The sequence below is a fragment of the Triticum urartu genome, chromosome 1A, assembly GCF_056163025.1.
Source record: "Triticum urartu cultivar PI428250 chromosome 1A, HENAU_Tu73, whole genome shotgun sequence".
NCBI classification, from domain to species: Eukaryota; Viridiplantae; Streptophyta; class Magnoliopsida; order Poales; family Poaceae; genus Triticum; species Triticum urartu.
Genome location: NC_141873.1, coordinates 500358974 through 500374046, shown reverse-complemented (window position 1 = coordinate 500374046; position 15073 = coordinate 500358974). Strand labels below are relative to the sequence as shown.

At 41.7% G+C, this 15073-nt stretch overlaps 1 protein-coding gene across 1 annotated transcript; it reads left to right on the top strand.

The window, feature by feature from the left end:
* The first annotated feature begins 13388 nt into the window (after positions 1–13388).
* On the top strand, positions 13389–14286 carry LOC147991961 (uncharacterized). The gene is made up of 3 exons (XM_087538887.1): positions 13389–13729; positions 13817–13890; positions 13973–14286. The coding sequence occupies exons 1-3, from the start codon at positions 13389–13391 to the stop codon at positions 14284–14286; spliced, it is 729 nt and encodes a 242-aa protein (XP_087395013.1).
* Positions 14287–15073: the final 787 nt, after the last annotated feature.

The window sequence follows — 15073 nt, the reverse complement described above, 5'->3', positions numbered from 1 at the left end:
AAGGAACCCCAAGATAATATTTCAAGAAGTCTCAAGCATCTAAGCTTGGGGATGCCCCGATAGGCATCCCACCTTTCTTCTTCAACAACTATCGGTTAGTATCGGTTGAGCCTAAGTTTTGCTTCTTCACATGATGTGTGCTATTATTGGAATGCCATTTTGTTTTTTTTGCTTGATGTTTTAATAAAATACTTAGGTCTGAAAGTTTTTAAATAAAATAAAGTTCTCAAATAGTTGCCAGGGAGGCTAAGTAAGCGGCACTCACATCCCGTCAACAAAGCTCTTTTCTATGGAATTGCTCTAGTGCTTCACTTATATCTTTTTGAGCATGGTGTGCTTTAGTATTTTTTAAGAAATTCTCTTTTGCTTCACTTAAATTAATTTGAGAGAAATAAATATTATGCTCATGATCTTCACTTATATTTGTTTGAGCTTATCAAAAGCAACACATGAAAATTAGTCCCAAAGTGATAGATATCCAAGAAGGATATAATAAAAACTTTCATGAAGATCATTGGACAAAATAAACTTGATTCCTTGTAATGTTTTTGAGATATGATGATGTGTATGCGAGTTATCTTGATGAGTAATTATGCTTTAGTAAGAATATTGGGGTTAAGGTTTTTGATTCCCTATGCAAGCACAAAAGTCAACAGTTATGCAATGAAATTACATCCTACTTGTGGTGCAATATTAGGTGTTAACTATGCTTAATGTCCGCTTATGATATTATTCATTTCTTGGTCGGTCGCTTCCCAATCTTTTGCTAGCCTTCATTTTGCACTAAGTATGATCACTACTTGTGCATCCAAAATCCTTTAAACCAGTTTTGCCACATGAGTCCACTATACCTACCTATATGCGGTATTCTTTTGCTGTTCTAAGCAAATTTGTATGTTCCATCTCTGATTTTAAAAATAAATTTCTCTTTTGTGTGCTCATACCGCTTGCGAGGCGGTGAGGGGTGGCCAATATTTTCCATGCTAGATGTGTTATTCTCACGATGAGTGTTTATTCACTTGTCATTGCATGAGAGTAAGGCAAAGGTATTAGGGATGCCCAGTCCCGAAATGAAAAATGAATTTACTTTATGTTGTTAATAATAAATTCCTTGGAAAGAGTTGGTATGGAGGGCATCCGTGGATACGGTTAGCCATGGAAAGTGAAAGTATGGTGGAAAAAGGAATAAACTTTATTTTCTATTTGGGAACCGCCTATGATATATCTAGCATGGAAAGTGTTGGGAGCTCTAAGTCGTTTTCGTTGGTGGGAAAAGTATGCCTCTCAAAAAAAATTATCTCTCAATTTTCGCTTTGAGATCTGACACCTCTACAATTCCCTACTTCCCTTTGAGAAGGGTCTTTCTTTTACTTTATGCAATTTTTATTTTTATTTGAGTCTCCATCTTCTCTTATAAAGCACCAACTAGGAGGCACTATGATCGTACCTGAGCATTGGGTGTAGCTAATATGCGAGTGTGTTTCATGAATGGATCAATGATTGAGCATGATGGCTAGGGGTAACTTATTTTAGCATTGATATTTTGAAAGACATGGTTGCTTGTTGATATGCTTGAGTATTTAAGTCTCATGTCAAAACTAGACTATTGTTTTGAACCATATAAAAGTCCAAATGTCCATGCTATAAAGAAAAGAATATGAGATGACATGTTAGGCAGCATTCCACATAAAAATTTCTGTGTTTATCATTTACCTACTCGAGGACGAGCGGGAATTAAGCTTGGGGATGCTGATACATCTCCAACGTATCTATAATTTTTTATTGTTCCATGCTGTTATATTAACATTCTTGGATGTTTTATAATCATTTTATAGTCATTTTATATCATTTTTTGGGACAAACCTATTGACATAGTGCAAAGTGCCAGTTGCTGTTTTTTGCATATTTTTTACATCGAAGGAAATCAATATCAAACGGAGTCCAAACACCGTGAAACTTTGTGTGGAGTTTTTATGGACCAGAAGACCACCAATGGGCCAAAGCAGCACCTAGGGGGTTCCCCGAGGGGGGCACAACCCACCAGGGCGCACCTGGGGGGAGAGGCGCGCCCAGGTGGGTTGTTCCCACCTCGGTATCCTCCTGCACCCCCTCTTTACCCTATAAGTTCCCATAATATCCAGAAATCCTCAGGGTTAACCTAGATCAGAAGTTCCGCCGCCACAAGGCTCTGTAGCCACTGAAAACCAATCTAGACCATGTTCCGGCACTCTACGGAGGGGGAGATCATCACTGGTGGCCAACTTCGATCATCCCAGTGGCCACCATGATGAGGAGGGAGTAGTCCACCCTCGAGGATGAGGGTTTGTACCAGTAGCTATGTGTTTAATCTCTCTCTGTCAATCGTGTTCTTGAGATTTTATGATCTTCATGTATCACGGGCTTTGTTAATATAGTCGGATCATATGGTGTTTTCCCCTCTCTATCTTGTTGTGATGAATTGTGTTTTTCCCTTTGAGATTTCGTTGTTATCGAATTGAATACTTTTATGGATTTGAGGACACTTGATATATGTCTTGCAATTGAATACTTGGGGTGATAATGGGGTATCGTATTGATTCACTTGATATATGTTTTGGCACTCAACTTGCTGATTCCCGAGGTGACATTGGGGTAATCTATGCATAGGGGTTGATGCACATTCTTGTCTTTGTTTCCCCAGTAGAAATCTTGGGGCACTCTTGAAATTCTTTGTGTTGGATTGAATATTATGAATCTGAATTTTCTTTGGTGTTATTTTAGTACGAACTCTTGGTTAGATCGATCAGAAAGAATAGCTTCGTGTTATTTTAGTATGAACTCTAGGATAGATTGATCGGAAAGAATAGCTTTGAGGTGGTTTCGTACCCTACAAATAATTCCGTCTTATGTTCTCCGCTAGATAGGAACTTTGGAGTGATTCTTCATTGCACGTTGAGAGACGGTTATATGATCCAATTATATTAGCACTGTTGAGATATTGCACTAGTGAAAGTACGGACCCTAGGCCTCATTTTCAAGCATTGCAATACCATTTTGTGCCTCTCCGATGATGCGTGAGTAGTTCTTTGTAGACATTCGGGTCCATAATTAGTAGCTAGATGGCTTCCTCTCTCTCTCGTTTGATTCTCAATACAATTGTCTCTTGGAGATCCATATGATGTAACTCATTTTGTGGTGTGTTTGTTGGGATCGGATGAACTTTGAGTTTATGATCAGATCGATCTTTTTATCCATGAAAGTTATTTGAGTTTCTTTGATCTCTTATATGCATGATTGCTTATAGCCTCGTATTTCTTCCCCAATATTTGGGTTTTGTTTGGCCAACTTGATCTATTTATCTTGCAATGGGAAGAGGTGCTTTGTAGTGGGTTCGATCTTACGGTGCTTGATCCCAGTGACAGAAGGGGAACCGACACGTATGTATCATTTCTACTAAGGATAAACGATCGGGTCTATTTCTACATAAATAGATCTTGTCATCGTTCTTATTGCATTACTACGTTTCTCCATGAACTTAATACATTCGATGCATGCTGGATAGCGGTCGATGTGTGGAGTAATAGTAGTAGATGCAGGCGGGAGTCGGTCTACTAATCTTGGACATGATGCCTATATAATGATCATTGCCTGGATATCGTTATGATTATTTAAAGTTCTATCAATTGCCCAACAGTAATTTGTTTACCCACCGTTTGCTATTTTTCTCGAGAGAAGCCACTAGTGAAACCTACGGCCCCCGGGTCTCTTTCTCATATTATTTACCTTTGAGATCTATTTTTCTTTGCTTTTATTTTTAGATCTATTAAACCAAAAATACAAAAATACCTTGCTGCAATTTATTCTTATTTATTTTATCTCGCGTTCTTGTGATCCAATTGTCGTGGTTCTAAGTCTGACAGTAAAGTAGGGGGTAGGTATGTAGAGGCAAGATCCTAGCTACGGTGAGGTTGTGCACGCAGGATGTACGAGTTCAGGCTCTTCGCGGAGGAAGTAACAGCCCTATGATACGTCTCCAACATATCTATAATTTTTGATTGTTCCATGCTATTATATTATCTATTTTGGATGTTTATGGGCTTTATTATGCACTTTTATATTATTTTTGGGACTAACCTATTAACCTAGAGCCTAGTGCCAGTTTCTGTTTTTTCCTTGTTTAGAGTATCGCAGCAAAGGAAAATCAAACAAAATCCAATTGACCTGAAACTTCACGGAAGTCATCTTTGGACCAGAAGAAGCCCACGGAGTATCGGAGGTGGCCTAGACGAGTCCCGAGGCCACCAAGAGGGTGGGGGCGCGCCCTACCCCCCTGGGCGCGCCCCCTGCCTCGTGGCCCCCCTGACCGACTTCTTTCGCCTATATATATATATATATTTCCATATACCCTAGAAACATCAGAGACGATAATAGATCGGGAGTTCCGCCGCTAGAAGCCTCCGTAGCCACCAAAAACCAATCTAGACCCGTCCCGGCACCCTGCCGAAGGGGGAATCCCTCTCCGGTGCTCTCCATGATGAGGAGGGAGTAGTTCACCCTCGGAGTAGAGGGGGAATCCCTCTCCGGTGGCCATCTTCATCATCCCGGAGGGTATGTTCCAGTAGCTATGTGTTTGATCTCTCTCTCTCTCTCGTGTTCTTGAGGTGGTACGATCCTGATGTATCGTGAGCTTTTCTATTATTGTTGGATCTTATGATGTTTCTCCCTCTCTACTCTCTTGTAATGGATTGAGTTTTCCCTTTGAAGTTATCTTATCGGATTGAGTCTTTAAGGATTTGAGAACACTTGATGTATGTCTTGCATGTGCTTATCTGTGGTGACAATGGGATATCACGTGATCCACTTGATGTATGTTTTGGTGATCAACTTGCGAGTTCCGTGACCTCGTGAACTTATGCATAGGGGTTGGCACACATTTTCGTCTTGACTCTCCAGTAGAATCTTTGGGGCACTCTTCGAAGTTCTTTGTGTTGGTTGAATAGATGAATCTTAGATTGTGTGATGCATATCGTATAATCATACCCATGGATACTTGAGGTGACATTGGAGTATCTAGGTGACATTAGGGTTTTGGGTTATTTGTGTCTTAAGGAGTTATTCTAGTACGAACTCTATGATAGACTAAAAGGAAAGAATAGCTTCATGTTATTTTACTACGGACTCTTGAATAGATCGATCAGAAAGGATAACTTTGAGGTGGTTCTTACCCTACCATAATCTCTTCATTTGTTCTCCGCTATTAGTGACTTTGGAGTGACTCTTTGTTGCATGTTGAGGGATAGTTATATGATCCAATTATGTTATTATTGTTGAGAGAACTTGCACTAGTGAAAGAATGAACCCTAGGCCTTGTTTCAACGCATTGCAAAGCTCACTTTTATCATTAGTTACCTTGATGTTTTTATATTTTCATATTACAAAAACATATTTCTACTATCCATATTGCACTTGTATCACCATCTCTTCGCCGAACTAGTGCACCTATACAATTTACCATTGTATTGGGTGTGTTGGGGACACAAGAGACTCTTTGTTATTTGGTTGCAGGATTGCTTGAGAGAGACCATCTTCATCCTACGCCTCCCACGGATTGATAAACCTTAGGTCATCCACTTGAGGGAAATTTGCTACTGTCCCACAAACCTCTGCACTTGGAGGCCCAACAACGTCTACAAGAAGAAGGTTGTGTAGTAGACATCAAGCTCTTTTCTGGCGCCGTTGCCGGTGAGGTTAGCGCTTGAAGGTATATCTTTAGATCTTGCAATTGAATATTTTTGTTTATTTTTTTATCACTAGTTTAGTCTATAAAAGAAAACTACAAAAAATGGAATTACGGGTACCTCATATGCTTCGTCTTTTTAATATCTTTCATGAAAATAAGGATTCCGATAATTGTGCCAAATTGTTAGAAGAAGAATGCATTAGAATGTTTGGCACTAAATCTTTGTATGATGAGCATGATTGCAATGTTGTTAGTTTGAATTCCTTGAATATCCATGATGCTAATGATATGCAAAGCCACAAGCTTGGGGATGCTATGTTTGATGAAGATGATATTTTTTGCCCCCGTAGTTTTGATGAGCAAATTTATTATTATGATAGCATGCCTCCTATTTATGATGATTATATTGATGAAAGTGGGTTTGGAAGAGTGTCAACTTTAGGAAGTAATGATCCCACTATTTTGGAGGATGTTGAATCTCATTGTGATAATTATAAAAGTGGATTTGGAGAGGTCATGACTTATTTAGTAATGATTCCACTATTTCGGAAGAGGTTCCAATTGATTATGAGAACAAAGTTGCTACCTATGATGGTTATTGTGATGACTTGTATGCTATTAAGAATAATGATAGCCATGAAACTTGTCATCATTATTTTAGTTTTCAATTGGATTATGCCTCACATGATAGCTATTTCGCTGAGTTTGCTCCCACTACTATTCATGAGAATAAATTTGCTTATATGGAGAGTAATAAAAATTCTATGCTTGTAGATCATGAAAACAATAATTTATGTGATGGTTATATTTTTGAATTCATTCATGATGATACTGAAAATTATTATGAGAGAGGAACATATGCTTTTAAATATTGCAATAATATCAAGTTTCCTTTCTATGTGCTTAAAGTTCTGAAGTTATGCTTGTTTTTCCTTCCTATGCTAGTTGATTGTTGTTCCCATAAGTTGTTTGCTCACGAAATCCCTATTCATAGGAAGTGGGTTAGACTTAAATGTGTTAGTCATATTCTTCATGATGCTCTCTTTATGTTTCAATTATTATCTTTTATGCGAGCATCATTGAAATCATCATGCCTAGCTAGGGGCGTTAAACGATAGCGCTTGTTGGGAGGCAACCCAATTTTTGTTCCTTGCTTTTTTCTCCTGTTTAGTAATAAATTAATCATCTATCCTCTGTTATGATTGTGTTTTTTATGTTTTAATTAGTGTTTGTGCCAAGTAAAACCTTTAGGATCTTTTTGGGTGATTGTTATTTGATCTTGCTGTAAAAAACAGAAAGTATGCGCTCACGAGAATAATTTTCATTTTTTACCAGAGAGTGATGAAATACCAATTCCACTTGCAGTATATTAATAAAAAAATTTCCTAGGACTTCCTAATTTCTAAGGATTTTTGGAGTTACAGAAGTATTCGAAACCTACAGATTACTACAGACTGTTCTGTTTTTGAAGGATTCTGTTTTCTATGTGTTGTTTGCTTATTTTGATGAATCTATGAGTAGTATCGGTGGGTATGAACCATAGAGAAGTTTGGATACAGTATACATTACACCAATATTAATTTATAATGAGTTCACAACAGTACCTAAGTGGTGGTTTCATTTTCTTATACTAACGGAGCTTACGAGTTTTCTGTTGAGTTTTGTGTTGTGAAGTTTTCAAGTTTTGCGTAAAGATTCGATGGACTATGGAATAAGGAGTGGCAAGAGCCTAATCTTGGGGATGCCCAAGGCACCCCAAGGTAATATTCAAGGACAACCAAGAGCCTAAACTTGGGGATGCCTCGGAAGGCATCCCCTCTTTCGTCTTCGTTCATTGGTAACTTTACTTGGAGCTATATTTTTATTCACCACATGATATGTGTTTTGCTTGGAGCGTCATTTTCTTTTCTTTTGTTTTGCTTGCTGTTTGAATAAAATACCAATATCCTAAATTCTTAAATTTTAGAGAGTCTTCATATAGTTGCATAATTATTCGACTACTCATTGATCTTCACTTATATCTTTCGGAGTAGTTTGTTGTTGCTCTAGTGCTTCACTTATATCTTTTTAGAGCACGGTGGTGGTTTTATTTTATAGAAATAGATGAACTCTCATGCTTCACTTATATTATTTTGAGAGTCCTAAACAGCATGGTAATTTGCTTTGGTTATGAATTTAGTCCTAATATGATGGACATCCAAGAGGGATATAATAAAAACTTTCATATAAAGTGCATTGAATACTATGAGAAGTTTGATACTTGATGATTGTTTTGAGATATGAGGATAGTAATATTAGAGTCATGCTAGTGAGTAGTTGTGAATTGAGAAATACTTGTGTTAAAGTTTGTGATTCCGTAGCATGCACGTATGGTGAACCGTCATGTGATGAAGTCGGAGCATGATTTATTTATTGATTGTCTTCCTTATGAGTGGCGGTCGGGGACGAGCGATGGTCTTTTCCTACCAATCTATCCCCCTAGGAGCATGCGCATAGTAATTTGTTTCGATAACTAATAGATTTTTGCAATAAGTATGTGAGTTCTTTATGACTAATGTTGAGTCCATGGATTACAAGCACTCTCACCCTTCCACCATTGCTAGCCTCTCTAGTACCGCGCAACTTTCGCCGGTACCATAAACCCACCATATACCTTCCTCAAAACAGCCACCATACCTACCTATTACGGCAATTCCATAGCCATTCCGAGATATATTGCCATGCAACTTTCCACCATTCCGTTATTATGACACGCTTCATCATTGTCATATTTCTATGCATGATCATGTAGTTGACATTGTATTTGTGGCAAAGCCACCGTTCACAATTATTTCATACATGTCACTCATGAGTCATTGCACATCCCGGTACACCGCCGGAGGCATTCATATAGAGTCATATCTTGTTCTAAGTATTGAGTTGTAATTCTTGAGTTGTAAGTAAATAAAAGTGTGATGATCATCATTATTAGAGCATTGTCCCAGTGAGGAAAGGATGATGGATACTATGATTCCCCCACAAGTCGGGATGAGACTCTGGATGAAAAAAAGAAAAAAAAAGAAAGGCCCAAAAAAGAGAGAAGGCCCAAAAAACAAAAAAATAAAAAAATGAGAGAAAAAGAGAGAAGGGGCAATGCTACTATCCTTTTACCACACTTGTGCTTCAAAGTGGCACCATGATCTTCATGATAGAGAGTCTCCTATGTTGTCACTTTCATATACTAGTGGGAATCTTTCATTATAGAAATTGGCTTTTATATTCCAATGACGGGCTTCCTCAAAATGCCCTAGGTCTTCGTGAGCAAGCAAGTTGGATGCACACCCACTTAGTTTCTTTTTGAGCTTTCATAAACTTATAGCTCTAGTGCATCCGTTGCATGGCAATCCCTACTGACTCACATTGATATCTATTAATGGGCATCTCCATAGCCTGTTGATACGCCTAGTTGGTGTGAGACTATCTTCTCCTTTTTGTCTTCTCCACAACCACCATTCTATTCCACCTATAGTGCTATGTCCATGGCTCACGCTCATATATTGCGTGAAGATTGAAAAGGTTTGAGAATATCAAAAGTATGAAACAATTGCTTGGCTTGTCATCGGGGTTGTGCAGGATTAAAATATTTTGTGTGGTGAAGATAGAGCATAGCCAGACTATATGATTTTGTAGGGATAGCTTTCTTTGGCCATGTTATTTTGAGAAGACATGATTGCTTTGTTAGTATGCTTGAAGTATTATTATTTGTATGTCAATATTAAACTTTTGTCTTGAATCTTATGGATCCGAACATCCATGCAACAATAAAGAGAATTACTTGGATAAATATGTTAGGTAGCATTCCACATCCAAAATCCTGTTTTTATCATTTACCTACTCGAGAACGAGCAGGAATTAAGCTTGGGGATGCTGATACGTCTCCAACGTATCTATAGTTTTTTATTGTTCCATGCTATTATATTATCTGTTTTGGATGTTTATGGGCTTTATTATGCACTTTTATATTATTTTTGGGACTAACATATAAACCTAGAGCCTAGTGCCAGTTTTTGTTTTTTCCTTGTTTTAGAGTATCACAGAAAAGGAAAATCAAACGGAGTCCAATTGACCTGAAACTTCACGGAGATCATTTTTGGACCAGAAGAAGCCCACGGAGTACCGGAGGTGGGCTAGAAGAGTCCCGAGGCCACCACGAGGGAGGGGGCGCTCCCTACCCCCCTGGGCACGCCCCCTGCCTCATGGCCGACTCGTGGTCCCCCTGACCGACTTCTTTCGCCTATATATCCATATACCCTAGAAACATCAGAGACGACAATAGATCGGGAGTTCCGCCGCCAGAAGCCTCCGTAGCCACTGAAACCAATCTAGACCTGTTCCGGCACCCTGTTAGAGGGGGAATCCCTCTCCGGTGGCCATTTTCATCATCCCGGTGCTCTCCATGACGAGGAGGGAGTAGTTCACCCTCGGGGCTGAGGATATGTACTAGTAGCTATGTGTTTGATCTCTCTCTCTCATGTTCTTGAGGTGGTACGATCTTGATATATCGCGAGCTTTTCTGTTATAGTTGGATCTTATGATGTTTCTCCCCCTCTACTCTCTTGTAATGGATTGAGTTTTCCCTTTGAAGTTATCTTATCGGATTGAGTCTTTAAGGATTTGAGAACACTTGATGTATGTCTTGCATGTGCTTATATGTGGTGACAATGGGATATCTCGTGATCCACTTGATGTATGTTTTGGTGATCAACTTGCGAGTTCCGTGACCTCGTGAACTTATGCATAGGGGTTGGCACACGTTTTCGTATTGACTCTCCGGTAGAATATTTGGGGCACTCTTTGAAGTTCTTTGTGTTGGTTGGATAGATGAATCTGAGATTGTGTGATGCATATCGTATAATCATACCCATGGATACTTGAGGTGACATTGGAGTATCTAGGTGACATTAGGGTTTTGGTTGATTTGTGTCTTAAGGTGTTATTCTAGTACGAACTCTATGATAGATTGAACGGAAAGAATAGCTTCATGTTATTTTACTACGGACTCTTGAATAGATCGATCAGAAAGGATAACTTTGAGGTGGTTTCGTACCCTACCATAATCTCTTCGTTTGTTCTCCGCTATTAGTGACTTTGGAGTGACTCTTTGTTGCATGTTGAAGGATAGTTATATGATCCAATTAGGTTATTATTGTTGAGAGAACTTGCACTAGTGAAAGTATGAACCCTAGGCCTTGTTTCAACGCATTGCAATACCGTTTGTGCTCACTTTTATCATTAGTTACCTTGCTTTTTTATATTTTCAGATTACAAAAACATATTTCGACAATCCATATTGCACTTGTATCACCATCTCTTCGCCGAACTAGTGCACCTATACAATTTACCATTGTATTGGGTGTGTAGGGGACACAAGAGACTCTTTGTTATTTGGTTGCAGGGTTGCTTGAGAGCGACCATATTCATCCTACGCCTCCCACGGATTGATAAACCTTAGGTCATCCACTTGAGGGAAATTTGCTACTATCCTACAAACCTCTACACTTGGAGGCCCAACAACGTCTACAAGAAGGTTGTGTAGTAGACATCACCCTACATCTCGGTGCCCGGAGGCTCGGTCGATTGGAATATGCGTGAATTACAGGGGGTGCGAACCCTTGTGCCAGAGGAGGGGGTGGCTTACATAGAGTTCGCCAGAGCCCTCCAGTCCTCAATTACACAGGGTTGAAGGTACATAAAGATGGGCGTTACTATAACGCCAGCAATAAAGATACATGAATGACTATTAAGTCTATAAGGTAACGCCGGACCGTTGCCATATAGAGTGATCTTAGATCTTCTAGCTGTCGAGCGATTCTTGTCGCGGTCGAGTGAGTACTCCTTGGTCGAGTGAACTTGAATCTTCCGAGTGGAGTGTTTATGGTCGAGTGAATGATGGTATCCCTCGAATGCTTACGACTTTAGGCCAATGTCCTTGGGGAGGGTGTCTAGGTCAGGCCTATGACCCTACCCTAGGTACATGTCTTCATCATTAGCCCCCGAATGGTTCAGGGTTCGAGTGGAAAAGGGAGTGGAAGTTGATCCTGACTCTGTTACATGCCGCGGAAGTATTTTCCTTAGGTTGATGAGTTATGCGACAACTTTGACTTCATTTTCAGTTGCCTTGATCCATTCTAAAGTAGTCAAGTGAACTTTTGTTGATAAGCTTCGAGTGTTGATATGAAAGAAATCTTCAGTCTGACAGGTTGCTCTGTAGTTCCCAAATCTTGCGGGATTCAAAATTTTGGGAAGCGCGCGGGACGGAGGAGGCCGCAGTAATCGGGATGGATTAGGCAAGGGCGCCTCGATCACCGTGCCACCTTTTTCTCCACGTACCGAGTGAGCGACAGTTGTGGGATTTGACATGATTGCCCGGGCCCAGTCGTTAGTCACTTAGAAATGACTCCATATAAGACGTTGGGTTGGGGAATTTTGCACAGTGCACCTAAATTTCTCCTTATTCCTCCTCCGCTTCTCCATCATTACCGCTTCCGCCCTCGACATCGCCTCCCGCCCGTGCGCCCCTTGCTGTGATGGCGAAGGACAAGACGGCGGCACTGGAGCGCGCAAAGAAGGGAGCGGTGAAGAGGAAGGGCAAGAAGACCGGCAGGAGCGGGTCGTCGTCGAGATCTGGTTTGCCACGCGGTTGGGTTCAGGGCGACTGGATCCGATCCACAATCGTGCTAGATGACTTGCAAGACCTGGCCGAGAGCGGGCTGATTGAGCATGATTCCTGGAGGATCCCGGGGGATGAAACTGAGCCGCAGCCTCAGGAGGGTGAGTGGGTCTTACTCGCCACTCATGTCGACCGCGGTTTTTCTTTGCCCCCACATCCCTTTTTCCGTGCATTCCTGAACTTCTTCGGAGCCCATCTCCACCATTTCTTTCCCAACACAATCACGTACCTTGCGGCGTATGTCTCCTTGTGTGAGAATTTTCTGGGCTGCCGACCGCACTGGGGTCTGTTTAGGCACATCTTCACATGCCGCTCGCAGACTATGAAAAAGGCCAACCCGAGTGACGAGAAAACCCAGGTGATCCAGATGTGTGGGGGCTTAGGTATCCAGATGAGGGGGAAGAGTGCTTTTCCTGTGATGACTCTCCCTGACTCGGTTAGAGGGTGGCAGTCGACTTGGTTTTATTGCAAAGACAAGTTGACCCCTGGTCATTCGACTGGTCTCTCCCTTTTCCTTGGCGCGAGTCCAGAAGCCTACTTCCTTGAGAGAGACTCCATCAGAGAAGGTGGAGGTGTCCATGTTGATGGAGCGAGTAGTTAAGCTGATCCATGAGGGTGTGACTGGTATGGATCTTCTCGAGATATTCCTCAGTCGACATATTCAACCCCTCCAGGCTCGTGATCACTCCATGTGGATGTACTCGAGGATTGAAGATTCCACTCGGGTCCACCGGGAGGACATTGATGAGAAGAAGGTGGCACAGTGGGTGTAAAGCATGACAGGGAACAAGGATAACCCAGGGGGTCCCGAAGAGTTTTACCATTCGACACCAACAACCAACCAGACAAGGTTTGTCCCTTATCTCCGAGTTTTTTTCATTCCGACTTGTAGTTGTTTACTGAGTCGACCATCTTTCGGTCACCTCTTTTGCTTCGCGGGTTTATACGGAGACGTACTCAATGCCGAACGCGGAGCAAGAGCAGTACCAGGAAGGAGAAGAAAGCGGAGGCGAAAGCATGGATTGGCAGTCTGATGGAGGAGAAGAGGAGGAGGAAAGCGAGGACTCGAGCAGTGGTGAAGAAGTCGAGTCACCACCTCGCAACGAAAAGCGTTCCAAACATAAGCACGACCCAGCAAGTATCCACGGCGAAGTAGCTAAGCCGACCGGACAGACTTCTAAGCGCACTCGGACCTCTTCCCCTGTGCCGACTGAGAAGGCTCCAAAGCAGCCAAAAGTTGTAGAACCAAAGCCTCGGAAGACCCTGCCCAAGATCAAGATCGACGTCCCTGTCGCTTCTGCGTAAGTGTTTTGTCCCCACTTTTCAATCAAGGACTTGTGTTGTCGACTCTCTTCCTCATTTGTCCGAGTGAATCTTGACACTTGCAGAGCTACTACTTCTGGGACTTCTGCTTACAGGGATGATGGCAAGGATGAGGAAGACACAGTCACTTCTAACCCGGGTATGACTTTTGCAAACTTATCTTTGCTTTCTCAGCCATTTTGTTAATCGACTGAATTCTGACGATTAATTCTTTTTTGCAGCTCCTCCCAATGTCATTGATTTTCCAGATGACAACGAGGATGTGCCACTGAGGCCCAGGAGGAGTAAGAAGGCATCAACTGGCAAGGTGCCCCAGTCGACGCTAGTGACGGAGCCGGTGATCCAGGAGACTGGCGATGCCAACCAAACTTCTGTGACTTTTGCCGTACCATTGTCGAGTGCTCAGCCTTTGGCGTCCACTGCTGAGATCCCAGCCGATACACCATTTCCAATATTCACTACGTATCGCGTCCTGGAGGACCAAGTAGGTGCTGGCAAGGAGGCCATACGCCAGGCAGGCATCATGATGGAGTAGATGAAGGTGGTTCGAGGGGCCAGTCAAGCTGCTTATGATGCCAGCTCAGCTCTCCGGAGCAACGTCCAGGTTGGTTGATTACCGACTGAACTCTTAGCTTGTCGCTTGTTCTGTTAGGATATGCTACCCGAAAATTTTCCTTATACATCTTTTCGTCAGTCTGCCTTTTGTATTTGTACACCCACTAGGTGTTTAATTCATTATTGAGTAGTACTGCTGAATAGTCTTTGCTTCGTGAGTCGACTAGATTGTGTCGATTGAGTCTTTGAACCAGTGGGGGCACGCTGAGTGCACCCACTAGGTGTAGTCCCCGAGACCGTAGCTGACTGCGGGCAGTCGGCTATGGTATGAGAATCATAACTTTCTCAATCGGTCTGAACGGATCATGTAGAGTGTAACTTGAACCAGTGGGGCACGCTAAGTGCACCCACTAGGTGTAGTCCCCGAGACTACTATTGAATGTTTGATTCGGCAGTAGTTTGAGAATTCTTTTCACTCGAGAGTGAATAACTTTTGATTCTGTTCACTGATGTAACATTTATTGACTTCAGAAATCATGTGAGCCCATCTCCAAATTTTCCAAATTCAAGGAGAAGCAGAGACAACTCAATCTTGACTTGGAGCTGGCTAAGCAGAACTTGCAGAAGGCCAAAGATGAGACAGCCGGTATGGAAGGTAACAAATGGTCGATTGTTTATCTTGGCCGACTCACAAGTCATCTCCTCGTTCTTCTGTCTGACCCGAGTACATATCTTTCAGAGAAAATGAAGCAGGCTCTAGCGAAAAA